The sequence below is a fragment of the Gopherus flavomarginatus genome, chromosome 2 (genome assembly GCF_025201925.1).
Source record: "Gopherus flavomarginatus isolate rGopFla2 chromosome 2, rGopFla2.mat.asm, whole genome shotgun sequence".
NCBI classification, from domain to species: domain Eukaryota; kingdom Metazoa; phylum Chordata; order Testudines; family Testudinidae; genus Gopherus; species Gopherus flavomarginatus.
Window position 1 is genome coordinate 280,138,689 of NC_066618.1, and position 27,411 is coordinate 280,166,099.

At 40.9% G+C, this 27,411-nt stretch overlaps 2 protein-coding genes across 9 annotated transcripts in view; one reads left to right on the forward strand and one right to left on the reverse strand.

Annotated features, from left to right (window-relative positions):
- The first annotated feature begins 1,104 nt into the window (after window positions 1–1,104).
- RNF139 (ring finger protein 139) lies at window positions 1,105–10,305 on the forward strand. Its single transcript, XM_050940904.1, has 2 exons — window positions 1,105–1,303; window positions 8,071–10,305. The coding sequence occupies exons 1-2, from the start codon at window positions 1,123–1,125 to the stop codon at window positions 9,864–9,866; spliced, it is 1,977 nt and encodes a 658-aa protein (XP_050796861.1). The 5' UTR covers window positions 1,105–1,122; the 3' UTR covers window positions 9,867–10,305.
- Window positions 10,306–11,463: 1,158 nt separating this feature from the next.
- TATDN1 (TatD DNase domain containing 1) overlaps window positions 11,464–27,411 on the reverse strand; it is a 57,990-nt gene continuing 42,042 nt past the window's right edge. For all 8 annotated transcript variants that reach the window (XM_050941229.1, XM_050941230.1, XM_050941224.1 and 5 more), the window contains 6 exons: window positions 21,770–21,855; window positions 21,623–21,663; window positions 20,380–20,456; window positions 18,655–18,725; window positions 16,407–16,533; window positions 11,464–11,902 (listed from right to left, as the gene is read on the reverse strand). In XM_050941229.1, coding sequence (XP_050797186.1) covers window positions 11,800–11,902; window positions 16,407–16,533; window positions 18,655–18,725; window positions 20,380–20,456; window positions 21,623–21,663; window positions 21,770–21,809 — 459 coding nt within the window. In that variant the 5' untranslated portion in view covers window positions 21,810–21,855 and the 3' untranslated portion in view covers window positions 11,464–11,799. The remainder of the gene's footprint in view (window positions 11,903–16,406; window positions 16,534–18,654; window positions 18,726–20,379; window positions 20,457–21,622; window positions 21,664–21,769; window positions 21,856–27,411) is intronic.

Genomic DNA, 27,411 nt, shown 5'->3' on the forward strand with positions numbered 1-27,411 from the left:
ACAGTGCAGAGTGAAGGGGGTGGGCACAGCAGTGCGGTGTGAGGGGGCTATGGGGCACAACGCAGAGTGAAGGGGTGGGGGCGGCAGTGGGGTGTGAGGGGGGCTATGGGGCACAGCGCAGAGTGAAGGGGGTGGGGGCGGCAGTGGGGTGTGAGGGGGGGCTATGGGGCACAGTGAAGAGTGAAGGGGGTGGGGGCGGCAGTGGGGTGTGAGTGGGGCTATGGGGCACAGTGCAGAGTGAAGGGGGTGGGGGCGGTAGTGTGGTGTGAGGGGGCTATGGGGCACAGTGCAGAGTGAAGGGGGTGGGGGCAGCAGTGGGTGTGAGGGGGCTATGGGGCACAGTGCAGAGTGAAGGAGGTGGGGGCGGCAGTGGGGTGTGAGTGGGGCTATGGGGCACAGTGCAGAGTGAAGGGGGTAGGGGCAGCAGTGGGTGTGAGGGGGCTATGGGGCACAGTGCAGAGTGAAGGAGGTGGGGGCGGCAGTGGGGTGTGAGTGGGGCTATGGGGCACAGTGCAGAGTGAAGGGGGTAGGGGCAGCAGTGGGTGTGAGGGGGCTATGGGGCACAGTGCAGAGTGAAGGAGGTGGGGGCGGCAGTGGGGTGTGAGTGGGGCTATGGGGCACAGTGCAGAGTGAAGGGGGTAGGGGCAGCAGTGGGTGTCAGGGGGCTATGGGGCACAGTGCAGAGTGAAGGGGTGTGGGCAGCAGTGCCGTGTCGGGGGGTCTATGGAGCAGAGTGAAGGGGGTGGGGGCAGCACTGAGGTGTCGGGGGGGCTATAGGGCAGCAGAGCACTGTGAGGGCCGGGCTCACGTCACGGCAGGAAGCGGGGCGGCCATGCGGGGGCCGGGACCCGGGGGCACCAGGGCTCCCGGCGCGAACACGCCCGGACACACCGGCAGCACCAGCCCGCCCCGTGTGGAAGCCGGGGGCGGGGCCGCGCATTGTGACGCGCCGTGTCCGCGCCTCCCCGAGGGCGGTGCGGGCGGCCGCAGGCCGAGGCCCGAGCGCGAAAGGAAGATGGAGGCGGCCGTACTGTGGGGGGCCTGGCCCGTCCGGGAGGCGGGAGCAGGACTATAGCGAGGTCCCCGGGCCAGAGACCGGTACGAGGCGGTGGGTCCCGGGGGATGGCGGCCCCTGGTCCCCCGCAGCTGCCGGGGCTGCGGCTGGGCCCGCGGCTCCGAACCGGGCTGGAAGTTGCGCTGCGGGTGCCCAGCCTCTTCCTCATCGACGCCATCTTCAACTCGTACCCCCTGCCGGGGGGCTCCCTGTGCGCCGGGCTCCTGGGCGTGCTGCTGCGGCTGCTGGGTGAGAGACCCCCCCTCCCCGTGCGCCGGGCTCCTGGGGGTGCTGCTGGGGAGAGATCCCCCCCTCCCCGTGCGCCGGGCTCCTGGGGGTGCTGCTGGGGAGAGATCCCCCCCTCCCCGTGCGCCGGGCTCCTGGGGGTGCTGCTGGGGAGAGATCCCCCCCTCCCCGTGCGCCGGGCTCCTGGGGGTGCTGCTGGGGAGAGACCTCTTTCTCTCTACATTCTCTTTCCTATCCCACCCCGGCTCCTGGAGGCATTGCCGCGGCGGGCTGGGTATCCCCTGGGCCCCGAGATACCTGCACTTTTCATTCCCTTCACAGTTATCCGCCACCCTCCTTGCTGGAGCCTGCCTTCCTCCCCACTCCCAGGTCAGCCGAGTCACCCTCCTGCCCCTGTCTCCCTGTGGCTGCTGCTCTCCCCATAACTCTTCTCGGTGTCTCACGCCTCTTCCTTGCTGCCTCCTGTCTCCCCCTAACCGCTCTATATCTAGGGCCCCTTCCTCTGAGCGCCTCCTGCCTCCTCATTTCTTCTCCTTTCTGTCTCACCACCAGCTGATCTTGAGTTCTCCAGTCTCTAGTTTCTGTTCTGTTTCCCTACGCGCTCCTTTTTACCTGCACTGAGCAGAGATGTCTGCACTTCCCTCCTCTCCTGCGGCTGGTCTCACTTCATTGAGCTCATAGTGCTTCACTCTTTTTTTATTCTCCACTCACCCTTTTCTTCCTTCTGGTTCAGCATCTCTCCCTCCTAACAGCAGCAGGTTGAGAGCTCGTCCCTTCTGCTACATATTTCCTAACTGAATTAAACTGAAGGGCTCTCTTCTCCTCTTTCCTCATTCTCTGGCTTTCTGTGCAGTGGCTCCTAACCTGCCTTCAAATGAGATATTTTTGCATCTCAGTAATAATTTGAGAACCTTAGAAAATTTTAGAATTCCATGTAAGTGTTAGGAATTATGATTGTAACTTTATCTGGCTAACAAGGCCTGCTAGTGATGCTGAAGCTAATCCCTTCAGTGTCTCTAAAATAGACTACACAGTGGTAATGGGTCTTCTGCCATGTGACCATTTTGCATTACTGTCTATTTCTCTTTCGAGTTTTTCTTTTTCTCCACATTTGACATTGTGTAATGTTCTGTGTAGTCTGGAGATTTTCCACAGTCCTTTGCGTGGTGTCCTTATACCTATACACCTAAAAAAAAAAAAAACCAGTCAGAAGTGTAATATGCTTTGTTGAAACATACTGCAAAATCTTTGAGTGTGATAGAATCATAGAAGTGTGGGACTGGAAGAGACCTCAAGAGGTCATCTAGTGCATTCCCCTGCACTCAAGGCAGGACTACATAACTAGACTATTCCTGACAGGTATTCCTAACCTGCTCTTAAAAACCTTCACTGACATTGATTCCACAGCTTCCCTAGGAAATTTGTTTCAGAGCTTAACCACCCTGACAGGAAATTTTTCCCAATGTCAAACCTAAACTTCCCTTGCTGAATTTAAGCCCATTATTATTTTTCCTATCTTCAAAGGTTAACTAGAACAATTTTTCACCGTCATCCTTATAACCTTTTATGTACTTGAAAACTGTTATCAAGTTTCCCCTGTCTTCTCTTCTTTAGACTAAATAGTTTTTTCAATCTTATAGCTTATAAAGCGCATGAAAAAGAATCCCCAGATGGGAGGGTAACCCTCCTAAGAGTGAAACTTGACAGGAGTCATGGTTGATATTGGGTAATTTTTCATTGTTTTCCTCAGTGTGATGGTTAGGTGCTATAATATATTTATATTACAGTAGTGTCCCTGTGTCTCGTAAACAGGACTGGGCTACTATTGTCCTAAGCATAGTACAAATGCAGTTCCCACCTGTATAGAGTTTGCGATCCCAAAAGACAGGAGAGAGGCAGAAAGTGGGGAAAAGGAACACAAAATACAATGAGAAGGAGAATAAGGTTGAGTAGCTGAGGAATGTGGTGTTAAAGGGGTGGAAGAGAGATAAAAGGCAACCAATAGCAATACAGCAGATAAAAGGGGAGAGTGTAAATTTTAGTGATAAAATAGAAATTTTTTACAAATACAAATCTTTTCAGAGTTGAGTAAATGATGCTGTCCAGAGGCTGCAAAGGCCTCTCCTGGCTGCTGCTGCTCATGTGAAGAATTGGGTAGGCTACGTGGCTCAGTGCCTAGGTGTGTTCTTTGGATTGTAGTATGCAGGCTAGAAAGCCGTCACTTGCCCACTGTGCATCACCACTTGCCCACCAGTTGCAGCTGGTGGTGTTTTGGAGAAGGAGCCCTTCTTGTTCCTGCTTTTCTGTATGTGGGGAGAAAGGGAAGGGGGATAAATTGTCCCTGTTCTTTAGAAAGATCTCTCTTTGTCTTGCGGGACTGGAAGGCCCTGACTTACTCCCTCTGTTCCCTGAGCTGGTGTGGATACTACCTCAAACTGATAAATTAATTTTTTTTAAAGTGATATTTCTAAATGTCTCATTGAAACACCTTTCAAAGTCCTGTATCATATGAGGCAGATTCTTTAGAAAGTGCTTTGAAATTAATCCCACATAAATGAGACTTGGTGTGTTTGTTATTGGATGATCTCTGTTAAGTGTGTAATGATATGATTAACGCAGTCTTCAGAATGGTGTCTGTATGATAGATTTTTGGAGAAGGAGAGGGGGGTAATTTGTTTTTGTTTTTTGTTCTTTTTTCTCTCCATGGAAAGTTTTGAAAGTTTCATTGCTTGAGGCACTTAAAAATTAAACTGGCTGCAGCACTTGATATACTGTAGGAACAATCCTGCACTGATATTAAACACATTTCCTACCCAAAAGTGATGTTGACCACTTTTAATTGGAGAACCTCCTTAAGATATTGATATCTTTCATATTGATCAGTAATGAAGTGACTGTTTCTCCCTATATTTTTTTCTCTTCCCTACCCCTCAGGTAAGAAAAGATAGCTGTTAAGTCATTCGCAATCAGAAACCGCTTTATTAAGACATACTTGAGACAGTATTTTGTCAACTAGCTATATTCTGAATATTTGGAGTCTGTTCATTTTGCAGCTGACAGATGTGTTACTGAGATCGGCATAAACAGAAATATTATTTGACTCTGAAATACCATAGATTATGCCATATTGAAATAATGGAAGACTTTTGTTGGTAAAACTCCAACATGTAGGCAGTGATTGTCTGGACTGATTCTACTTTTAACTAGTTGACTTTTTAAAAAAATAGCTAAGTTAGGGTATTTATCCTATAGATCGGAGGAAAGGTGGTGTGTCCCAATGAAATTTCATTGATACTTTTGGAGAGTGCTGTTGAATAGTTTTGAAACACTATTTCAGATAGTATACCTTGTTTTGAGAAGAATGAATGGAACAATAGGGGTAGGCAACCTATGGCACGGGTGCCGAAGGCGGCACGTGAGCTGATTTTCAGTGGCACTCACACTGCCTGGGTCCTGGCCACTGGTCCGGGGGGCTCTGTATTTTAATTTAATTTTAACTGAAGCTTCTTAAACATTTTAAAAACTGTATTTACTTTACATACAACAATAGTTTAGTTATATATTATAGACTTGTAGAAAGAGACATTTAAATGTTCTTAGAAGGTATTACTGGCACGCGAAACCTTAAATTAGAGTGAATAAATGAAGGCTTGGCATACCACTTCTGAAAGGTTGCCGACCCCTGCTGTACAATTGTGGTACATTATGGAATCCTGTTGCTTCCATTTAAATTTTTGTATTCAGTTCTGCCCTGATTTACTTCCTATGTAAGTAACCACATTGGCTTCAACTGGGATTAGGTGAATAGGAAGTCAGGGCAGAATGGAATCCTAAAACTAATTGCAATCTTTTTCTAACCTTTCTGCTTAACCTCTCACTTTATGGCCCTAGTTACACACTCTCCTTTCACCATCTCCTTTGGCTCCCAGTTTTCATTAAGCATTAAAATCACTTCTGGGGTCATGTGTGTCTAATGCATTAAATTGTCACTTCAGAAAGCAATATCTCCTCTTTGGGGTGTGCTGATTTGACAGGTTCACTGGAGATGTTGCTTTCTAAGTGCAGATTGAGCTTAAGATGGACAGAGTTGGGGGTGGAAAGACAGTTCAGTGGCTGATTAAAGAGTTAGAAAATAAATTGTATGTGGAGAAGTAATAGTTCCTTCTAATATAGCTCTTATATTACTGAAGTTTGAATACTCTGTTGAATTCTGGGTACCACATTACCAGAAAGATATTGACAAATTGCAGGGAGTGCAGTTGAGAATAGAAACAAGGGAATTAGAGGTACTGATTACAGTATAAGGGAAGATACAAATGACACTATTAGTAATGTCATCCTAATGTTGAGATAATTGTTTGTTTTTACTATTTGTAAGTCTTTGTTCTTAGAGGATTTAGAGCACTGTGCAATAATCAATTTAAAATATTATTTTCAGAAAGCAACTGGGTTCCGTCCTTATATAAAACACATGAACCAGATATGATATATTTGGATTTTCCAAATGAAGTTGCTAGCAACTCACAATATTAGTCAAAATTTATCCAAACTGGTGAGGATGTGAAGACTGTCGCATGGACAGAAGGGCCATGGACTAGTGAGGTATCACAGAGACTAGTGAGATATCCCATTGTATATAACATTTTCATTAATGACTTGGAGGTGGTTGTTGAGGTGATAAATGACACACTAATGAAATTCATAGATGATACTAAAGAAGGAGGCATTGGAAGGACAGAGATAATACAAATATGTTATAGACATTAGAAACATGGCCCAAGAAAAACACTAGATTAAACATGGAAAAAAATGCAAGCTTTTAAATCTGGGGCAAAAGAAATCACAAATTCTAGATGAGGGGAAAAGGTGGCAAACAGATATACTGAGACCTGAAATTGACGGACAACCAGTTCGGTATGAGTTTGCACTGTGATATGGCAGGCAAAGACCAATACAATTTTGTGATGCATATACAAAAGCATCATGTTACAAAACGAGGTGGTAGTTCCTCTCTGTATGACTTTGTTCAGTTCTGGACACCTTATTACGAGAAAGAAATAAATCAGAGGGAGTTCAAAGAAAATCAGTAAAAGTAAATCTGTGCACTTATAAAAAAGATTAAATGACATAGGATGAGGCATAACAATTCAAAAATATCTGAATAGTATAAACATCAAATTATGTCAAATTATTTAGGGTAGTACAAGGATGTATATGTAGGAGTTACAAGATGAAATTAATAAACATTTTATCTGAAAACTTCCTAACACTCTACTAAGCTGTGGAACTGAATCGTAAAATTCCCTCCATAATGCAGGAAAACTAAATCTATCTAAACTGAGAAAACAAACTTTAAAATGTGCTATGGGGAATGGCCTACAGTGATTAGTATCCATTCTATTTCCCGATTAGGTCTAATTTCTGAGATTATCTCCCAGCTTGTAAGGGCAGTCAGTACGTTTTTGGTTTCTCTAGACCAGTGTTTGCTCAGCCAGTGGGTTGTAACCCCCAGCAGGGTCATGAAAGGAAATAGGTTGGGGAGGTGGGGGGTCACAGTCTAAAACAAAGAAAATCGTGCTCCCCTATTCCCTGCAGACCGTTACCCTTCAAATCAAGTATTCCCTACCAATTTCTCAACACACACAAAAATATGTTTATCATTGTTAATACATTTACTATAAGAGTAAAAACGTTAGATTGCAAAATTTGACTTTAAATAAGTGGTCATCAACCTCAAAAGGTTGAAACATTCTACCTCAAGCAAATTGGAACAAATCGTTTTGTCATTTGAGTCAAACATAGCCATTAGAAATATGTAAAAAAAATCGTAGGTTTTACCCTAGGTTTTCAGCAACTTGCTACAGATCTGGATAGGAATATGACATCCTGTATGAAAATGAATGTGCACCGTTGTATTCTTGGTTTTCTCTCAATATCACACTTCTTATATTGCAAAAATAATTCATTTTCTATTGTCAAACTAAAAAGTTAAATGAATTGGACACTAGATTATTTTAGGATGTTGTAATAGCTTGACATTTAGAACGATGATTGAAGTGAACACCTCAAAACAGCAGCAATTTTAGAATGTCTGAAGGTTTCAAAATATATCCTGATAGCAACACTTTACTTATATTCTCTAAGTTTTAAAAATAATTAAAAAAAAAAAAGTTAGTGAAAGGCTCTGGATTAATTGTCCTAGAGACTAAAGTCCTCTATGGATTCACAGTACTTGAAGAGTTCAGGCATTGGCAATTCAGTGCTTTAGTCAAAAATAAGTTATTTGGCTCAATACGGGTGTAGTGGAGTGGAAATTTAGTGGTGTGTGATATAGAGAAAGTCAGACTACATGAACTAATGTCCCTTCAGGTCTTCAAATCTATGAATCTCCCTGCATTGTGCCTCAGCACTTATCTGGAAGGATCCCACTCTACCAAGATGGAGAAAGTAGTTAAGTCTTCATATGGAAATTGCAAAAAAGATAGACAGTTGTGGTGGTGTCTTACTGTTTTTGCTTAATTGGTCTGGTATGCTCACTTTTTGTGTGTATTAAAGGCAAGTTAAGTAGTCATGTACCCTGGTGCCTCTTGCACAGAAAAACTGAAGTTTAAACTGTAAGCGCTATTTACAAATCTTTTTTATAGAAAAGTTTAAAGGTAATTAAAACCATTGAAGCTAAAAACTCTGAACTGTGTATCATGAGAGTTAATAGGTAAAATGTGTGTGTCTAATTTCTGCTGAAAACTAAATGATTTTGTTCTGTTTTTTAGGGGTCTTTGTATCCAGTGTTGTTCTGGTCTTGCAACAGCGAGCACTTTTCAAGTTTTATATGATCAGCTCGGCATTTCTGCTAGCTGCAACCTCAGTGTTGGTGAATTATTATGCTTCTTTGCACATAAACTTCTACAGTGCCTACTACACAGCAGCTTTTGGAATTCAGTTCCTCCCTCATAAAGGACCCTCGCTATGGATGGCACTTTCTGTCCTTCAACTTACCTTTGGGATTGGATATGTTACATTGTTAAACGTGCAGTCCATATACTCCCAACTAATCATACTGGATATACTGATTCCTATAATAGGCTTGATCATTGAATTACCTTTAAATGTCAGACAGATTTTAGTTTTTATTTCAGGCCTAATTCTGACATTATATACCACAATCAATTTAGTTATGAAAATTAAATGGTTCTATTATTCCACACGATACGTTTATCTCCTTTTAAGGCATATGTATCGCATTTATGGATTACAGCTATTGATGGAAGATACGTGGAAAAGGATTCGTTTTCCAGCTGTACTGCGTGTGTTCTGGCTAACAAGACTTACAGCACAAGCAGTTGTGTTAACTTATGTTGTCAAGATGGCAGAAACTAACACAGAAGAGAAGTTCTACTTGATTTCTTGGGAAAATTGTTGGGAACTGGTTTGCAGTCTTATAATAAGTGGGTGTGATTCTACTTTAACTGTCTTAGGCATGAGTGCTGTAATTTCTTCAATTGCCCATTATTTGGGACTGGGTATTTTGGCTTTTATTGGATCAACTGATGAAGATGACAAGAGGCTTGGTTTTGTAGCACCTGTTTTATTTTTTATTTTGGCTCTGCAGACTGGCTTAAGTGGTCTAAAGCCAGAAGAGAGACTAGTTCGCCTAAGTCGAAACATGTGCCTTTTGTTAACTGCAGTCCTGCATTTTATCCATGGAATGACAGACCCTGTACTAATGTCTCTCAGTGCCTCCCATGTATCGTCATTTCGCAGACACTTCCCTGTACTACTTGTTTCAGCTTGCCTTTTTATTCTTCCAGTTCTGCTCAGTTATATCCTTTGGCACCACTATGCATTAAATACATGGCTTTTTGCAGTTACAGCATTCTGTGTGGAACTTTGCCTAAAAGTAATTGTTTCTATCACTGTTTATGTACTATTCATGATTGATGGCTACTATAATGTCCTATGGGAAAAGCTTGATGATTATGTCTACTATGTTCGTTCAACAGGCAATATTATTGAGTTTATATTTGGTGTAATCATGTTTGGAAATGGAGCTTATACTATGGTATTTGAATCAGGAAGTAAGATTCGGGCTTGCATGATGTGTCTACATGCTTATTTCAACATCTACTTGCAAGCAAAGAATGGCTGGAAAACATTTATAAATCGCAGGACAGCTGTTAAGAAAATAAACTCACTTCCTGAAGTAAAAGGAAGTCGGTTACATGAAATAGATGATGTATGTGCAATCTGCTACCATGAGTTTACTGCATCTGCTCGTATTACTCCATGCAATCATTACTTTCATGCACTTTGCCTTCGGAAATGGCTCTATATTCAAGACACTTGTCCAATGTGCCATCAAAAAGTATATATCGAAGAAAAGGAAAATGCCAATATCTCTAACAATGGGTTTGTTGCACCTAATGAAAATCCTGTAGAAGTTGCAGAAGAAGCTGCACATGAAATAAATGAAGATAATGACAGTACCGACAGTGATGATGATGATGATTGTGTGGCAGAACACCACAATGAGACTCTTAATATTGATTCTGACTCCCTGGGTGACTAAAATTGCTGAGAGGTATTTGTTTAAAATAGAGTTCAGCAACAGAATAAAAGTTTCACTTCATCACTGTATACTTAAGCACAACAATGGTATCTAAGTGTTGTCTGTGAATGGTTGTCATTTACTCTGGTGTGCTACTGTAAATATACCACTAATTATTTCTGGTCTCTTTCATGACTACCTTAAATTTGTGTACATTATTGTACATGGAATAAAATGTTTTCACATGTTTTTAAGACAAAGTTGGATAAACACTTAATTGACATAGTGACACATGTAATCCATCTGCTGTGCCAAAGACTGCATACTAATAATTCTAGAACAAGGATTTTTGAGTGAGAGTTCATCTGTTGGAGAATTGAGACCTTCAGTATGCCTAGAAGACAATTAGAGATTTTGAACAGGAACTGGTCTACCAATAAATTTAAAAACATCAGCAGAACATTATAGCTATAAAACTTTTGAGCTATCTCAAAATAAAGTTCAGGTTTGTAGAAAACTTAAAAGTACTTGTGTGGAATATAAGAATGAAATTGCTATGTTTTCTGGAAAACTCTCAGAACCAAGTTGTATGGTGGACAGCTGAACTTCATTAATATGAGACAGTACCATGCAAAATAAGAATTTTGCTTTTTATTTTAATCTGATACAAAGTCAGAGTACTTGAAAAGATGAATCAATAAATGAGCTGCTACAGACTACCCTTAAAATTGATCCTAGAATGTTGTGAGGGAAGTAGAGCTGCAAAACTGACTGTACAAAAAGCAGACCCTATTGTTGAGGCATTAGGTCAGCGGCCATCGTGGCTGCATGTGGCCACCAGGGGCTTTTTGTGCAGCTGCAGCCTCCTGCGCAGTGATGGGGGGCAAAGCAGTGGACCCTACCCCCTTGGGTACCACAAAAACTGGAGAAGTAGGCTTTAGGTGGCAGGCAGCAGCTCCAACCTTGCAGCAGTGGGTTCCGTCCCCTGGCAATGGGGCTTTGGGCTCCAGGCCTAGGTTCCCTCCACATCACTCCTGGCCCCCATTATGGCCTCTTACCCCTGTCACATAGCTGCAGGGCTCTGCTCCTTAAGCTTATCCTGACTGCTGCTTTCCTACCCACCTCTTGATCCTGGGCTTAATTTGTCCTCCAGCTTGCCAGAATTGAGTAAGTCTGTTGTGAAAAGTGATATTTGTATATTAATACACCTCTACCCTGATATAACACAAATTTGGATATAATGTGGAAAAGCAGTGCTCCGCAGGGGGGAGAAGTAGCTGCGCTCTCCAGTGGATCAAAGCAAGTTCAATATAACATGGTTTCACCTATAACACAGTAAGATTTTTCAGCTCCCAAGGACAGTGTTATATCGGGGTAGAGGTGTATCACTTTTCAGTGTCTCCCAGCTAGCTAACAAGCCTGCTGCTGTGAAAAGTGAAAAATATTCAAATATCACTTTTCACAGAAACAGACTTACAAGCTAGCAAATCTTTAAAAAAAAAAAAAAAAATCCCAAAACACTGCACCCCCTCCCAAAAAAAAAAAAAAAACCCCAACCAACCACTAAACCGTGCAAGGTACTTTGTTTCTATTCTGTTTAGGTCCAGTAAAGAATAGACACAATTGTATTTTTTTTATTGAGTTTGCAAAAAACCCTACATAAATAAATTACAGGGATTTGGATATGTATATGTCTTCATTTTTCTTAAAATATTTAACTTTAGGAAAAACAAACAATCAGGTAGCCACACTCTGAGGCCACCAAAAATTTGTTGCAAGAATCCTTGCTTTAGATGTTCAGTATTTGAGGTTTACAACGACAGGTTTAATCTTGTCATACCTCAAACAAACCAGAAACCTACTTCTGGAACAACAACAAAAGTACTATTATATTTTAAGTTTTATAGTAAGGTTAACAGGCTTTGCATACAAAATAAAGGTAAAAAACATAGCATTACATATCTGAAAAGAAGACTTTAATAGTATTGTTGTAAAGAGTGTTGGCCAGTTCAAGTGGATCTTCCTCTCTTACTGTTGTCATTATCTCCAGTACCTGACTAAAAAGAAAAAAGTTAATTTTACTCAGTTATGTGTAATGGTAAATATACTAATGTCAGTTTAGTTCATTTGTACACTACTAACTGTGAGGGGACCAAGGTGGTTGGGACTTACTGCTGCAAGTATACTTTAGTTTCATTTGCACACAGTAACTAGCTTCTGCCATTTAAAACATCAACCACTCACTGGTAGTCTCCTAATCTTTGATCCTTTGACAACTTTTGCTTGGCCTACACAGGTAGTTAAACAACCTTAAATTTCAATGAAAGTGATTCTGCTGTAGGGGTGAAATTTCTGCTATTTTGGATAAAGTGCAGAATAAATCTCTCACCTAGGCCATCAGAAGTTCAAAGGGTGACATTCATTAAGCATGTAGTCAATTAAGTACCCTATACTCTTGCTTCCTGTTCACATTTTTTATTTCTAATGAACAAATTCTTAGGTGTTTAACAATAGCTTGTTAAACAAACACTTCAAGAATATGGTATTCTAACAAATCTGGTTGTTAAAAGGGATGGGGAAGAAGCCACAGGATAAGACTAATTTTAATAGTTGCACTTTTAAAAAACTGTTACCCTGAAAACCTTGACAGGTGGAGCAATGCACTGCCACTTATTTGTATTTAGAAAATACAGGTCTTCAATTAGTAGTGAGAGACAAGAATGGAATAATTATTCATTCCACTACTGGTGGCCCGTAGGACTACCTTCTTGACTATTAATGCAATATTGCACTTCTTTAGAGGCAGCTGAATTAGTGGATACACTTCTGCTTAACATCTCAAAAACTCAGCTAAGTTCTTTCAAGATCTTTATTTCCACTAAAGCTTCAGTTCACAAGAAAATTTTCTGCATAGGTTGTTTGTTGTAGGCACAAGACATTAACAGTAAGTGGAAAGTGATAATTAAGGGACAGATTCTCAGCTGGTTGCAGATACATTTGCTTCAGTAGAGCTACACCAATTTACCCCAGCTGAGGATTGGCCTCTGGAGGTCTCACTAGGAAATCTTAAGCTGAAGTTCATATTTAGGCCAATAAATAAGTGGCCTGTTTTTCCTAAAGTTCTGTGCACCCAGCAGCTCCTCTTAACTTCAGTAGAAGCTGTGCAGCACTTCTGAAAAACCAGCCACCTATTCAGGTTGAGATTTTTTATTCAGGAACCTAAAGTCCATAAAGTCAGACATTTAGCTAGTGTAAATTGGCATAGCTCTACAGAAGCTTATGTAGCTACCCCAACTAACACTAGGTGAGAATCTCTAGTTCTGACAATGATGAGGGAATTTTCCCCTCATGGAGAACAGATTATTACCAGATGGCCTATGACAAAGGCCTGATGTAGTTTATTTTGATAGTACTTTCCACCTTCTCCTCCTCCTCTAATAGCCACATCTTTTTGTTCTTAAAGATGAAGGGCTTGATCCATAAAGGATGTAGGGGCAGCCTTGTAATGTCTACATTTAGGTGCTCTGACACCCAAAGGACACCTTAGCCCCAAGTCAGGCTCCTATGCTCTCTGCACCATGCATGATGGTTAGGTGCCTAAAAAACATTCACAAAAGCCACCATAGGCTGAGCAGGAAGCTGCCTAAACTAACCAGTAGATAATGCCAAAGAGAGGTTTTGCCTAAGCCTCACCCCCCTAAAAGAGAATTAGGTGCCTGTTTCCACCACTGTGAATCATTTCCTAATTAGACCCCTAAATCAGCTCAGCCCTTTTTCAAGTAAAACTGTGGAGGAGGGTACTGCCCTTAACCTCAGTAGCCAAGTAGTTAGCATACTCTGCCAGAATGTGGGTGGGAGAGAGGTTCAGATGTCCACTTTGCCTGATTAAGAACAGGGACTTGAACACAGGTCTTCTACCTCTCAGGTCAGTACCCGAACCGTTAGGCTAACAGGGTATTCTGGGATGAGCATCTCTCAATCTCTCCTGCTGAAGCTGTTTTACTTTGTCACATACTTACTCATCAACCTAGAGAGAACAACACTATAGCCTAGGGCTTAGCACACTATCCTGGGAGACTCAGGTCTCTGCTCCAGTGACAAAGTATTCCACCTCCCTTTCAGGCGGTGTTTTTCTAGGGTCCATTCCAGTAGACATGCTCTCTTAAGTGACCCCTGAGAATGCCTACCAAATTGGAACCTGCAGGCAAGATAGATGAAAGTCTAGTTTATGGAGCTCACTGGGGCTTAGGCATGAAATAGGTGCTGAGCATCAGAACATGGTCAGCTTTGCATGTGCCCACCAGCAGGAATTTAGGCAGCAGCAGAGCAAGAGTTGAATGTAGGCATATAAAGTGGCAATTAAGTACCAAAATTTCTGTGGATCTAGCTTAAGACGACCTCCAATGTCACTTATCACACTTCATTTTAGCTGAGAGTCATTTTTTGAAGTAATCAACTAGAGATTTTGTTTTGTCTAATTTACATTTGACGGTTGATATTCAGGGTTGAAGCTGGCTGCATGCTATTTGTGATCATTTTAAAGGATGACTGACTTTAGTCACATTTTGACCTAAAAATTTTATACCTAATGTTACAGGTCGCTGACTGTCACTGTAATTAGAAAATCCTTCCCCCACCCCCAGTAAAATAATTACTAAATAAAATTTTATGCATAGTTAGTTGCACTTCATATCTCATGTACTGCTGAGGGCTGGGGGAGCTCCCCTGCATGTTCTCCTCCCACTGTCTGTAACAAGGTGTTGACTGTTACCAGCTAAATTGAAACAGAAGCAGCTGACAAGCGTGTGTAGAGAAGGGGAGGAGCAGACTCTTAACATAATTTGAGGTTCATCCAGATAACCTATCTAAAAGCAGCAGCAGTGAGCAGATCAACTTTACAAGTTGCGGACATATACAAGTTTGTCAAAATATTGTTAAATCAAATCTCTATAAGGTCTGATAATGTACTGAAAAGTATGGAAAGTCACATATTATTCAAAGGCTCCTACAAATTGTTACGCACAAAGAGCTTCTGAACACTTTTATAACAGATGATGACATATCAAAGTAAGATCAAACTATCTTGTGGATTACTTGCCAAATTTATTTGGACTCTTAAGTAGCTGTATCCAAAGACCTTTTTTTAAACACTAACTTTTAAAAACTAACTTATATAACTTTTTCTTGTGCTCAAAATGACTGAACATTTCTATGATAAGTAAATTAGTTTCAGATTTTGATTACTACAAAAGTATTTACATTCCTGCTGACAGACACTCTTGCAAACTGTTACTGGGCCAAAAGTGAATTAAAGTCACAACTAGGCTTGGGAGAATTTGATTTTTAGATAAATGTCAATTTCACCTTATACAAACTGATGAATTTTTTTCCCCATTGATAATTGAAATTCACAGATAGAGAAAAATGCTGCTTAACAACTTATTAGAGTTTGATTAAAGGGTATTTAGACATGTGATATTGACCATTTCTGTTTTCACAATTATACAGCTTTAACTTTTTGACTCAACATCCACTGTCTTTAAATAATTGCCTCACCTCCCCCATAATTTCCCACAACTGTGAAATGTAAATTGATAAAAATGAGAAAAAAAATTCTCTGACATTATAAAAATCAAACTCTTTTAAGCCTACTTATAACATAATGAGGGCATTTCACTTAGTGTTTTGTGGTGGTGGGTAGAAACAGGAGAAAGCAGCTCTAACCCCAAAACCAGGCTGAAACAATAAAGGGTCAGCATTTGATAAGATCTGAGTATTTCAGCCACCAATCTCATTTAGTGATTCTAGTTAATAAAATTTAAATCAAAAGCAGTACTTTTACCATCTTCTGTTTTTTTCTAGACATTTAGATTCTAGAGCAATGGGGTCCATAGACACCTGAAGAGTTTGTCTCCAAACTCCCTTTTGGGGCATCCTTGTTTATCTCCAAACCTCAAACTGGTGTTTTTACTGGCTGTAGAGCAGAACAAAACTGATGTGATCTTAATCACTTTCATTTTGCTACTGATCCTCAAGTTACAGCTACTCCTCATCTGCTGGAAGTACTCTTAAACGAGTGGTAATTTGTCTCTATGTCCCCCTGCCCCCCTTCCACTTTAAAAGATCACACAGTTGGCTCTTCTGGTGTTGCATGTACTCTAACAGCTACATCTGGAGGAGCAACACAGTGACATTAATTAGAATCTAGGTATCTGGACTCTAGTTTGGTAGTGCTAAGGGGAGAATTAACCTCTTGTTACACAAGGGAACTACAAAATAGAGGGAAGAAATACATTCGATATCAAATGAAAAGACATCACTAAGGACTTGATTTTAAGATTTGCTGAGCTTCCAAAATTCCTGCTGAAATCAATAGAGAGATGCAAGAACCACTGAAAAGTTAGCCACAAAACATATATGTATTTTGTAAAACATATCTTAAGAGTACAACACCTTGCTCCTGATTCAATAACTCTGTCATTGGTTTAAGCCTACTAAATTTTGTATGTACTTGTGTATGTTTCCAAACCTTTGTTTAAAATACAAAAATTACATACTTACATTATATGGCAAGGTTCATTTCTGTCCTTCAAGCAGTGCTCTACTTCCCATTTCTTTTTTGTGGGAAATGTTGTTTTTATACACTTTGACCCAGCATGAGTATTTTTCACACCACACCAGGGAGCATCTAGCATGATTCAAACGAGTTAAATGTATACAATAGTTCAGTAATTTCATATAATTGTTTGCTCTTCTGTCAATTTATGTCCTCCCAACCTTCCACAGACCAAAACTCATTTTAGAAATCATTCCTCTTCAGCACAGTTTCTTTCCCAAATGATAAAGGAATGATGATGAGATTAGTTAATTTAACATCCATAATGATGAATAAATAACTTCAAATTACTATTCCATTATATTAAATTCTGTAAGATTTTTACATATTATAAAATTAGCCACTTTATTCAGCAATAATGCAGTACAATAAAAGAAGCAAGGAGAGAAATGCTATCATGACAAGGGCTGCTAGCCAGTGAACCACTGTGTAACCCACAGAAAGTTTATATACAATGATACTCAAGACTGAGGCTTGTGAGTCGCAAGTGGCTTTTTAATGCATCTTCCGCGGCTCTTTTCAGCACATATTAAAACACTGATTTAATTTTTAACCAATCTAAGTTATTAACGAATCAGGATGATTTTACTATATTAACTAATTGTAGTTGATAAAATAATAATACTTGGTCAGTCATTTTGCTGTGAGAATAATATATATGAACTAATATTTCCCGGCGATACTGTTTAAATATGAATATATAGTACTACAGTAAATAAAATAATGAATTCACACTACTATGGCTCTTTTGGGTAATACTGATTGCCAGTTTGGCTCCTGAACCAATGATGTCTGATATCAGGGTAGCTGTGTTAGTCTGTATTCACAAAAATAACAAGAGTCCGGTGGCACCTTAAAGAATCTGAAGCATCTGAAGAAGTGAGGTTTTTTACCCATGAACACTTATGCCCAAATAGATCTGTTTGTTAGTCTTTAAGGTGCCACCAGACTCCTTGTTTTTACTGAAGTCTGAGTATCACTGATATACACCCTGATGTGCCTCTGTTTAAGACACAAATGAAATGCAGGGATTTAACCAGAGTTTTTAAAAACAGCCTTATTCAGATATTCCAAATTACATAACTGTTGACTAAATCTCCTAATCCATTTTTAACTGTCCTACTACTGATGTCTAAAATAAATGTGAGTAGAACCAATATCCACTAATGGATCAGTTCAGTCATAACTCATTATTCCAGGAGGTATTTTCAGGCCCTCTTTCATATTGTTTTGCTTCATGAATTGGAATTTCCTGGTATGTACCCAAGTCCCATTACTCCTGATAATGGGATGGCTTTTATCACGTTCTTTACTATAGTGTTTGGCATATCTACACTCTGCTTAGTGTTTCCCCTTTTATTCATTCATGCCCTCAGTCTCTGTCAAGGTCATCTGTGTTCTTTTCTAGCAGAAGAGGGCTGAATATATTACTGCTGGAGCCTGTGAACTCTGCTTATTGAGTCTGGGAGAGGGTTTTTTAGGGTATGTCTACACTTCAGTGTAAGCCCAGGGTTAACAGAACTCAATTTAGCAGACACTGGGTTTATTATAACCTAGGCTTGAGCATCTACACTCATTTGTAATCCCATGTTAGGAACTGTTGAACCCTGGATCCCAACCTGGGGCTCCAGCATCTACACTACATTATGTGGGGCTGAATCCAACCACCCATATCCCAGATTTCTTAACACCCTCCCAAAACGTGGCTGCTTTCACCCTTTGATTATGGTGCAGTGTGGAAAAACTTGACTGTCCCTCAAATGTGACTGTCTAGAGGACAAAAAGTTGGCCTGTGGAATTGTGGAATACTTTTGACAGTCTCCCAGACCACATGTCCAGTGGGGCTATGTCTATGCTGCAGAGCAACAGGGCTTGAACTGTGGGTCCTGGCTTGACTCAGGCTCAGACCCTCCACCCCTTTAGGGTACTGGGTTAGAGAGATCTGTGTGTTAGAAGGAAGGCAGAGCTAGGCTTGAGCCTGAATTCCAACCCTAGGCTTACACTGCAGTGTAGACATACCCATAGAGAACATGGTAATCCTTTCCATATTCCTGACCCCTGTTAATGTGATGGTGAGTTTGTGTCTGTAGATTGCCCTTTATATTCATTGTCATACAAGCATAACTCCACTTCTAATAAAGTTTTCAAAAACATTAAAAAAATGCAGAATGGTCCATCAGAACAACAACTTACCAGTCTCTATCATTAATCTTTCACTAGGAATTGACTTCAGTGTTTCTAAATTGGCTTCTGTTTTCAGTGAGCTAGAAATCATAAAAAATAGGGAGTGAATTTGGACTTAAGCTGATGTTTTGTTAAAGGTCTGTGGCTTTGTGTTCAAACCATATTTAAGCCATGTGTGACTGGAATCATCTACTCAGAGCCTTATGAAGCTCATAACTGGCTGCTATTTAATGACCTTGCTTACAAAATGGTTTCTTAGCAAAAGTGGTTTCTTAAAGAGTTAATTTCTAAATAATACTTAAGTATTTGCTTCAACTTATATTAAAAAGTTCCCAGCTGTGATTCCAAGCCACAGCTAAAAATGACAACCTTGGGAGGTGGCCCAGGAAAGAGATCTTGGAGTCATCATGGATAGTTCTCTGAAGACGTCCACGCAGTGTGCGGTGGCAGTCAAAAAAGCAAACAAGATGTTAAGAATCATTAAAAAAAGGGATAGAGAATAAGACGGAGAATATCTTATTGCCCTTATATAAATCCATGGTACACTCGCATCTTGAATACTGTGTACAGATGTAGTCTCCTCATCTCAAAAAGATATACTGGCATTAGAAAAAGCTCAGAAAAGGGGAACTAAAATGATTAGGGGTTTGGAACAGGTCCCACATGAGAAGAAATTAAAAAGGCTAGGACTTTTCAGCTTGGAAAAGAGAAGACTGGGGGGTATATGATGGAGGTATATAAAATCATGAGTGGTGTGGAGAAAGTAAATAAGGAAGTGTTATTTACTCCTTCTCCTAACACAAGAACTGGGGGTCACCAAATGAAATTAATGGGCAGCAGGTTTAAAACAAATAAAAGAAAGTTCTTCACACAGCGCACAGTCAACCTGTGGAACTCCTTGCCTGAGGAGGTTGTGAAGGCTAGGACTATAACAAGGTTTAAAAGAGATCTAGATAAAATTCATGGAGGTTAAGTCCATTAATGGCTATTAGCCAGGATGGGTAAGGAATGGTGTCTCTAGCCTCTCTTTGTCAGAGGGTGGAGATGGATGGCATGAGAGAGATCACTTGATCATTACCTGTTAGGTTCACTCCTTCTGAGGCACCTGGTATTGGCCACTGTCAGTTGACAGGATACTGGGCTAGATGGATCTTTGGTCTGACCCAGTATGGCCATTCTTATGTTAGTCCTAGTTCATTCCACAAATCAGCTTCTACAGCCACACTGACCTCGTAAAACCTGTGGAAGTTTCTGCTGGGTTTCTATGTTCACCTGGATAATTTAAAGGCTCCTGCCAAAGGCTGTAGCAGTCTGAGTTCATGTAAATCAAACAGTTACATCTCAGGATAATTAATAGTGTGATTTCAGCCCAGTCCATTGGCTGGTCACATTAATTCTTGGTTACTTTTGGACTAGACAATGTAGTTTACTTTTTCTTTAGTCTGTCCAAAAATATAGCTGCCTCTACACTCCACCACCTCATTTATTTATAAACAAGAATTGGCATGAAGAGTCTCAGAAAGGGTCCAAGACTAGATTATCTCAGTGAAGGGAATGTATTTGACCTGTGCATTAAGAACTTTTTGCAGTTAACAGATTAATAAATGCAAATCTAAATCTGTCTACAAATTATCAGTTAGTCTAATGAGCTTTGAAGACAACCTCATTTTAAAAAGTAATTACATTTCAAGTTATGAAACTATTTTAAAATATCATTTGTTGAAAAGAACTTACCAACCATTTATTCCTATATAGAGATCCAAATCAATTATAGCAGCTGCTTCTTCCTTTGTGCCATCAAATGAATGTACCTAGAAAAGATGTTATTACATGATAAAGTATGTAACGTATAGCCGAAAATTAATATTTGTGTAAATATTTATAGTTCTTAATTGTAAAGTAAAAACCAGAGGTAATATGCAAGATATATTTATATAGAATTCAGTTAATTATAGAGTCAGTAAGGCTCATCTGATAGCACTTTTGCTTTTGGGCAAGAGGGTAACAGGCTGAATTCCGCAACTGAATATTGACAAAAGAATGCAGCCCCTTGACAAGTAGTGTTGGCTTTGAAAGCATTTTGGAAGGATGGCCTGTCCTTCTCTCTTAGCCAGGGATGATGATTATATCTTAAAGTAACCTGCAAGAGTTTTTTTAAAAATTGTCCTTTGTTTGCAGTTATATTTTTAACATTAAAATATAAAACCTTAATTTCTGCAGATATATACTGGTTGAAAGTTACATCTGGACATGGTTTTGACAAAGTCTTTTGATATAAAAAAGCAAATGTTTGTGGTTACAGTTCATGCTGGAGCATGCAGCAGACAAGAAATTAAAAATGCAGTGGTACAAAGTTAGTTGCACCAGAAAAAGCACAGTTTGTCAATCACAGAAAAGGCATCGTAGACATTAGTGGTAGTAGGACCAACGATGGTGAGGACTTCATCACTAAAACAGAGTCGTTTGGAGTGATGTAAGCATGACCCTTATGTTAAAAGTATGACCTATTTTTTTACTCTTGGTGATACAGTATCCTACCAATCAATATCTAAACTGAACCTTGCCCATTTCCATGTACAAAACGCACCATTTGATATTGGGTTTCAATTTCTAGACAGGATTAGTACTCCTTACAACTAACTGCAACTGTAGATGCTTCACAATTAGGAAGGGGGCAGTTTAAGTAAAAAGTGCTTAAAACTGCACTTCTGGCAAGCCAATAAAAACTGCTGATGTTAGCTGCAAAGTCTCTCTCTCCTTGACCAATCCTCATACCTTGCAAGAAACTGTTGGAAAAGCAACAATGGGAAGGATAAAAGTAGTGAAAGGGATTGTAAAGCTATTATGGATTTGGAGTGGTTTAAATGGTTTAATAGGAAATCTACTGAGATTATATTACAAACAAAAGGATAGTACTCAAAACAATGAAATGAGCGCTAGATTGAATACAATTTATTATAAGGTGGTTCATACATACCACTCCTCCCATACATCTATCTCTATTCCTTCTCATTATCTCTGCCAATTAAAAGAAAGAACAATATAAGCAAAACTAACTGTTCGCTAAAGGGCAAAAGCAAACTATTACAAACTTTTGTCACATTCAGTCTTGAGTAAAACCCACCTAAAAATTCAGTGTGTGCATTTCTACAATGGAGAAACATTGGCAATTTTGTTTGCTCTGACAGGTCAAATTGCTTTTCAAAGTATCTGTAAGAAAAAAAATGTTTTTAGATAGAAATTCAGTGCAAGATTGAATAAAAATAGTGTAAAGGCAAAATGAGGCAAAATGGGTTTTGTTTTTTTTTTAAAAAAACTACAAAAAAAAACCCATGTGCATTTTTGTCCACAAGAATTAAGACACTAAAGCAGTGATATTCAAACTGAGGCTCAGGAGCCACAAGACGCTCTTTAATGGGCCTCCTGTGGCTCTTTGCAGCACGTGATATTAAAACACTGTGATTTAATTATTAACCAGTCTAAATTATTAGCCAATCAGGATGCTTTTACAATGTTATTAGCCAATTGTAGAATACTTGGTCAGTCATTTGATGTGACACTTTATACATACATACATACATACACACACACACACATATATATATATATATATACATAAATAGTATAGATCAGAGGTTCTCAAGCTGTGGTCCGCGAGCTCCATTCGGACGGTTTGTGGATAGTTTCCTCTAAGGTGCACACCTCAGTGGTTGCACATGAGAGAATGAAGGGCCACCCACCTAATTAGTGGAGTCATTCAGGCGTCTCTCCACTAATTACGAGCCTGGACCCTGGAGAAGATGCACATGTAAGGTGAAGTGATGGCCGGGGGCGGGGGGCAATAAGGGATGGGTGAGAAGAGGGGGTGGGGGGAATTTGGGACGTGCTGGCCAGCGGCGGCCAGAGAAAGACTTGACTTCCCCCAGCTCCAGCTGCTGGGGAGAGATGGCAGCTCTGTGGCTGCTGTGGGAGGGGACAGAACCCCCTTCTTCCCAGCCTCAGCTCAGGGGCTGCCACGGCAGGGGAGAAAGGGCACATCCATCACATTCGAAAGTGAAGACTACAGATATTAAAATATGAGTTGTGCGCTTTATTTGTAGAACAAAAAAAGTTTATTATTAAGGGGTTTTTTTTAATATAACTTTTTTATCCAAAGCGCTTTTCAATAGTTAGCTTATGGTACAAACAACATTTGGAAAGACCATTAAGTGGTCTGCTGAGACCCTCAGCAATTTTCAAGTGGTCTGTGGGGAAAAAAAAAAAGTTTGAGAGCCACTGGTATGGATAGGAAATGGAACAATGAATTCGCACTATCGTGGCTTTTTCAGATCATGCTGATGGCTAATTTGGCTCCTGAACCACTGAAGTCTGAGTATCACCACACTAATGGTTCCACTGAATGGGAGTTTTTGCCTGTGAAATGACTAAAGGATAGATCTTTAAAGGGGTGTCTTCCTCTGGGCATATTACTATATTAAGTGATACATTTTGGAAATCAGTTAATAAGAGGTCAGGAATGGCAACACGGGGGGAATGCAAAGGGGTTTATGCTGGGCAGACACAATCAGAAGTGTGACCTTCCTCTTCCCCCTCTTTTTTTTTTTTTAAATTATCTCCAGGAAGCTTTAAAAATTGAGGAACTTTAGGTTTAAATTTCACACAATTGCAGCACTTCTCCCAAAACATTTAGGAAACAAGAGAGGCTTAATGTCATCTGGATATCAACAGCACAAAGACCAATCAAATTGTGTATTTGTGGGTTGGAGAAAACAGGGGAGCATTCCCCTGGTCTTTATATCCTCAAACTGCTATAATTAGGTAGCAGGCTGCCAGTTATTTTACTTGTATAGTAGGCTACCAAGAAAGACTTTAAATTTTGGTTTGTCATTTCTCAATGGAAGATTGAGGTACCAAGATTAGGATCACTACTATTATTTCTGCTCCATTTCTCCTATCTTAACCCTCTTCAGGTCTTCTGTTATCTATCTCCTCTCCTCCTTCCTTTTTTCTGCATTTGGTTTGCCTATTCTCTCTTATCTTTCTCCCTCTCCCTGCCTTTTCTACCCTCTGCTATTCTCTTCTTTGATGGATGAAAGGTCAGTAGTAGTCACGTAGGAGCTCTATAAAGACATATGGAAGGGTGAGCAGAGGGAAATCAACTAGGTTGCCAGTTTTCCCAACACACTTTCCAAAGCAAACCAATTAGTATTTCCACGACCATGTCAATTTCCCTTTGTAGCTAGTTCTGTCTCTAGATTGCTACATTGATCATTTTTGGTTGGCTGGCTGCCAAGCTGTCACCAGACTGGCAAATTACAACTGATCAGGAAACGTGAGGGGGCACTTATGTATGTCATATGGTCAAGAATGAACAGCAGACTCACTGTGAGTAAACACTTTGGAGGATAACATTAATTGGACAAGGCAAGAGGACATTGCTGCCTGCCCAACAAAATGATACTTACTGCATTTGTCAAATTTCTTTATATTTTGTTGCTTAAACTAATAAGCACAGAGTATTTCTAGCCTTATACTTAAAAAACCCTTTAAAGGGAAGATCCAGTCCACTTGCAGGTATGTATGATGCACAGCATGAGTGTGGACTGGACATATATTCATAAATACATAATATGATAACCATACATACAGAACAAGGGGAAAGAAAAACATGACAAATGCAAAAAAAAGAGTGAGTGGTAGCACCAGAGAACTAGCATCAATCAAGGGACAGTCACACAAAGCCTAGTCTTCCCAAGGGAGAGGGGAGGAAAAAAAAAAACAATAGTTATTTAAAAAAAAAAAAAGCCAGCTGTCAAACTACTTCAATTATTTAACCACAAAAGCTACAATAGCTAGCAACCAAATATTATTTAATCAAAGAATCCAAATTAATATAACCACAGTATCCAGACAACACACTAAAGGAATTCCATGAACTTGAATGTAACATGAATAACTTCAATACATATCCCTGAATCTCCTGGCCAATTTTTATGATTTCTACATCGCAACAGGTGAGAAAGAGGAAGAAGGAAAACTTGATAGAAACTGCTCTTGGGACAGCTTTACCAAAGGACTTTCATCATGAATGGCTGTGCAAGACAGGTGACAGATATCCTCTAATCTTCATAGAAAATTGTCTCCAAGGAAACAAAGTTACACTACAACAGAAAATAACGTTTAAGCATGAAATGGAACTTAGAAGTCATACTCAGGTACAACTGGGAAACGGTGTCACTTTTCTTCTTACAGGATAACATCTGGCTGACTGCTAGCAATCTTAATAACTAGTATAACAGTTTGACTCCCTCTAAGATGACAACTGGAAAATTGGCTACACTCATTCCACCCTTTTGTTTTTTTCTTTCCGTGTCCTTATGATGTTTTTAAAATTAATTGTAAAACTTTCCCTAACACTATGGCATGCAATTTTAAAACTTTCTTAACAGTAATTTTCCCAGACATATGTAGGACAGCTGGCAGCAAAATGCAAAAATATTTAGGAAAATAATAAAATTAAATTTACAAATCTAAAAGTGGCATGTGTCTTTCCCCATTTTACATTTCTTTGTTGCCTGGCCTCATTCCCCTTCCCTCCCCCCCATCTATCTTTTCTCTGGTGATTTCCAGTAAGGATGCTAAGTGGAGCCAACAGGAACTGATCTGACAAAACCAATTTATTTCACACAATCCGATGGTAGAGACTTTCTGCCTCTACAACTCACAGATGATCTCCCTGTTCTATTTTCCCTCTTCTACTCTCCCACTCCGATTTAAGTATGGTTGATTAGAGGTTTTCCTCTAGCTTACTAAAACTATAAGTCAAGCACTTGCATCACTGACCATGCTGATTCAGAGACCAGTCTGGTAGCTTGTATAGTGGAAAGGAACAATTAGACTCTAAAGATTTATTTCAGTAGCTCTGTTTAGGGAAACAGAAGAATCTTCAAAGTGACATCATCTACTCCTGCTCACTACACCAGTGTTTCATTTCACAGCAATGGTTGAACAAGTCTTCACCAGGCTGTTCTTCGTTGAATTCAGCACATTTTGGTTGCTACTGGAAACTAATAATAAGAACAAAAAAAAATATGCTGGCCACTTGGCTGATCCTCTTACTGCAAGAGGCGAGTGCAGTAGCATGGTAATAATGTAGCTTCTAGCCTATTTACAAGCCACTATACCTTCTGAAGCAAAAGATACACCTTCATACTGCAGGTGCAAAGTCCTAAGTAACCTCTACACTTCTGTGAATGGCATTAGTTCTCTCCCTTCTCGGACACCAACGTGCAAGCATCATCCACAAGTCCAAAGGTCATTTTGTTGAAATGTATCATCTGCTGTCAAAAATGTATTTCTCAACTGCTTCCCTAGACAGCCCTACTCATTTCTGCAGGGTTTCCTCCCCAACAACACAACCCAGTTCTGGGCGCAGTACCAGTATGTCTCCATCAGAACAACTGAGACCCTTCCCTGCTCCTTAATGCATGCTTTGTCCTTTGACAAATCAGCCCGCTCCTCACCAGCTTTCCTAGATTGCCCTGCTCCTAATCTTGCCAATATCTTGCCCCCTTATCTGCTGCCGGCTTTATCCTCTCTGACAGTTCCACTCCCTTCTACAGGCCTTCCTTCTCCACAGCTCAGCTTCTACGTCACTGCTCATTGTATGGTGTCAAGTATCAGGCGGTAGTTGTGTTAGTCTGTATCCACAAAAACGAGTCCGGTGACACCTTAAAGACTAACATTGATTGGGACATAAGCTTTCCTGGGTAAAAAACCTCACTTCTTCAGATGCATGGAGTAAAACCATGCATGCATCTAAAGAAGTGAGGTTTTTTACCCCGGGAAAGCTTGTGCCCAAATAAATCTGTTAGTCTTTAAGGTGCTACTGGACTCGTCGTTGTTTTAGCCTACAGTAGACTTCCCTCTGGACTGGAGCTCCTGACAGTTCTTGAACAGCAAAGTCAGTGAATGCTTCTCCTACCCAGAAACTCACAAATTCTCACTGATTTTACAGCAAGGGAAGTATCGATTTAATGTCAGGTGTAAGAGTGGTTTTACAATATTCAGAGTGGAACAGAATCATAGGACTGGAAGGGACATCAGGAGGTCATCTAGTCCAGTCTTCTGCACTCATGGCAGGACTAAGTATTATCTAGACCAGGGGTAGGCAAACTTTTTGGCCTGAGGGCGGCGTCAGGTTTCCAAAATTGTATGGATGGCCGGTTAGGGGAGACTGTGCCTCCCCAAACAGCCAGGAGTGGCCCGTCCCCCACCCCCTCTCAACCCTCCTGCTTCTCACCCCCTGATGCCCCCCCAGAACCCCTGCCCCATCCATGCCCCCCCCTCGTTCCGTCCCCTGACTGCTCCTGGAACCCCTGCCCCCGACTTCCCCCCACCACCCTATCCAACCCCTCCTCTCATTCTTGACTGCCATCCTGGGACCCCTGCCCCATCCAACCACCCCTTCTCCCTGTTCCCTGACTGCCTCATCCAACCCATCCCCTCTTCCTGACTGTCCCCCCTGAGACCCCTACCCCCATTCAAACCCCCTGCTCCCTACCCCCTGACCACCCCAACCCCTATCCACACCCCCGACCACCACACCCGAACTCCTCTGCCCTCTATCCACCCCACCACCTGCTCTCTGTCCCCTTACCGCACTGCCAGTGGCTGGCAGTGCTACAGCTGCGCTGCCCAGCTGGAATCAGCCACGTCATTGAGCATTACAGAGTATTGGGTCAGGCCGTGGCTCTGCAGCTGCGC

Coding starts and splice junctions, on each gene's coding strand:
- RNF139 (XM_050940904.1), top strand. CDS start 1,123: ATGGCGGCCCCTGGTCCCCCGCAGCTGCCGGGGCTGCGGCTGGGCCCG. Junction 1,304..8,070: donor CGTGCTGCTGCGGCTGCTGG/GTGAGAGACCCC, acceptor TCTGTTTTTTAG/GGGTCTTTGTATCCAGTGTT.